This window comes from Hoplias malabaricus, chromosome 13, assembly GCF_029633855.1.
Source record: "Hoplias malabaricus isolate fHopMal1 chromosome 13, fHopMal1.hap1, whole genome shotgun sequence".
Lineage (NCBI taxonomy): Eukaryota > Metazoa > Chordata > Actinopteri > Characiformes > Erythrinidae > Hoplias > Hoplias malabaricus.
In genome coordinates, this window is record NC_089812.1 from 38,242,479 (window position 1) to 38,243,958 (window position 1,480).

Here is a 1,480-nt window from a genome sequence, read left to right on the forward strand (position 1 = left end):
TCGACAGCCACCATCAGCTCGACTTTGAATCTGAGTCTGTTTTTCTAGTCTCTGTATTGTGCAATATCAGCGATTCCAGGAATAAACTCATTCACTAGGTCACGACAGATACGCTTCAGACTCAAGTAAACGGTCTGAGTTAACTGGGTCATTCCTTCAGGAAGCATTTCTATGTTGTTTAAGCCACACAGGCACTCCAGAGCCCAAAAAGGGCCTTTATATTTGGAGTGATTTTAACTGAAACTGGCTAAACTGTTCTATCAAACCCACAGGCTGGAACAACTCTTTAAAACACACTAATACATTCCCACAAGAAAATGTATTCATTTAAATGAAACAGAAATGGCTGAGATTTGTATATCTCGGTAAAATGGTAAATCTGGTGTAACTGCTTTTCAACCCACATTACAACATGCTGCACTATACGTGCTCACTCTTACTGGAAAGACGTGCAGGAGTTACATAACATTGTGTTGTAACGGCTCTTACGTAATGACTAAATCTGTTCTTTTTTTATTCCCTTCTTTGCCACCAGGGTGGGCTGTTGTCACACTAACGACACTGAAGTAGAAGCTGACCTGCATTCACCTAAAGGAAGGAAGAAAACCGTCTATTGTCGAACAGTTCATTCATTTCAGTTAAAAGCTCATGTTTGAAGAGGAATCTCAAGAAATGAGGGAGCAAAATTTCAGTGGCCTTGCCAGGTGCAGAACCTGCGGCCGCTTCTGGGGTCCTGGGACCGGACGTTGCGTCCCCCAGTGGAACAATGTCCTTTACAGATGAGGCGGTCTCCATCTTGACCTCAAGCAGTCTGTTAGCTCGCTCGCTGCTGGGCCGCACATCAGCCCTGAAGCGCAAAGAGGCAGCACCGAGCCCCAATGCAGTGCGGCGCAAGCGTGAGTCATTCCCCATGAGAAGAAGGACGAGGGCTATTGGGACAAGCGCAAGAAGAACAACGAGGCGGCCAAGCGCTCCCGTGAGAAGCGTCGTGTCAATATGACATGGTGCTGGAGAACCGCGTGCTGGGGGCTGCTGGAAGAGAACGCGAGGTTACGGGCGGAACTGCTAGCGCTCAAGTTTCGTTTTGGCCTTGTTAAAGATCCTTCCAACACGCCCATCCTTCCTCTAACCACCACTGCCTGTGTCCCTCAGCCAGCCACTCCACATTACTACCTGCATCGTGAAGATGGGCCTCATCCTAACACTCCTATGGTTTCCATCTGAACTCTGTGCAAGCCATGCCCCACATGGGACAAAGTATCAGGGATGGTGGCAACATGTCAGAAGACTCGGGCTTCTCTACTCCTGGAGGCTCCAGTGTTGGAAGTCCGGTGTTCTTTGAGGATAGGCTAAGTGACCACGGCAAGTCCCCCAACCGAGCCGAGGAGCTGGTTTATGAGTACCATCACTCCCCTGCCCCTGATACCCTCTGCGCTCAAGGCTCAACGGGGCACGGTTCAATAGCCTCCGGTCGAGGAGA

General features: G+C 49.5%; 1 protein-coding gene across 1 annotated transcript in view; it reads left to right on the forward strand.

Moving 5' to 3' along the window:
• The first annotated feature begins 633 nt into the window (after positions 1–633).
• nfil3-6 (nuclear factor, interleukin 3 regulated, member 6) overlaps positions 634–1,480 on the forward strand; it is a 3,178-nt gene continuing 2,331 nt past the window's right edge. Inside the window, 6 exon segments of the mRNA XM_066642563.1 lie at positions 634–687; positions 689–899; positions 902–996; positions 999–1,025; positions 1,027–1,213; positions 1,216–1,440. Of these exon segments, the coding sequence (XP_066498660.1) occupies positions 649–687; positions 689–899; positions 902–996; positions 999–1,025; positions 1,027–1,213; positions 1,216–1,440 (784 nt within the window). The 5' untranslated portion in view covers positions 634–648.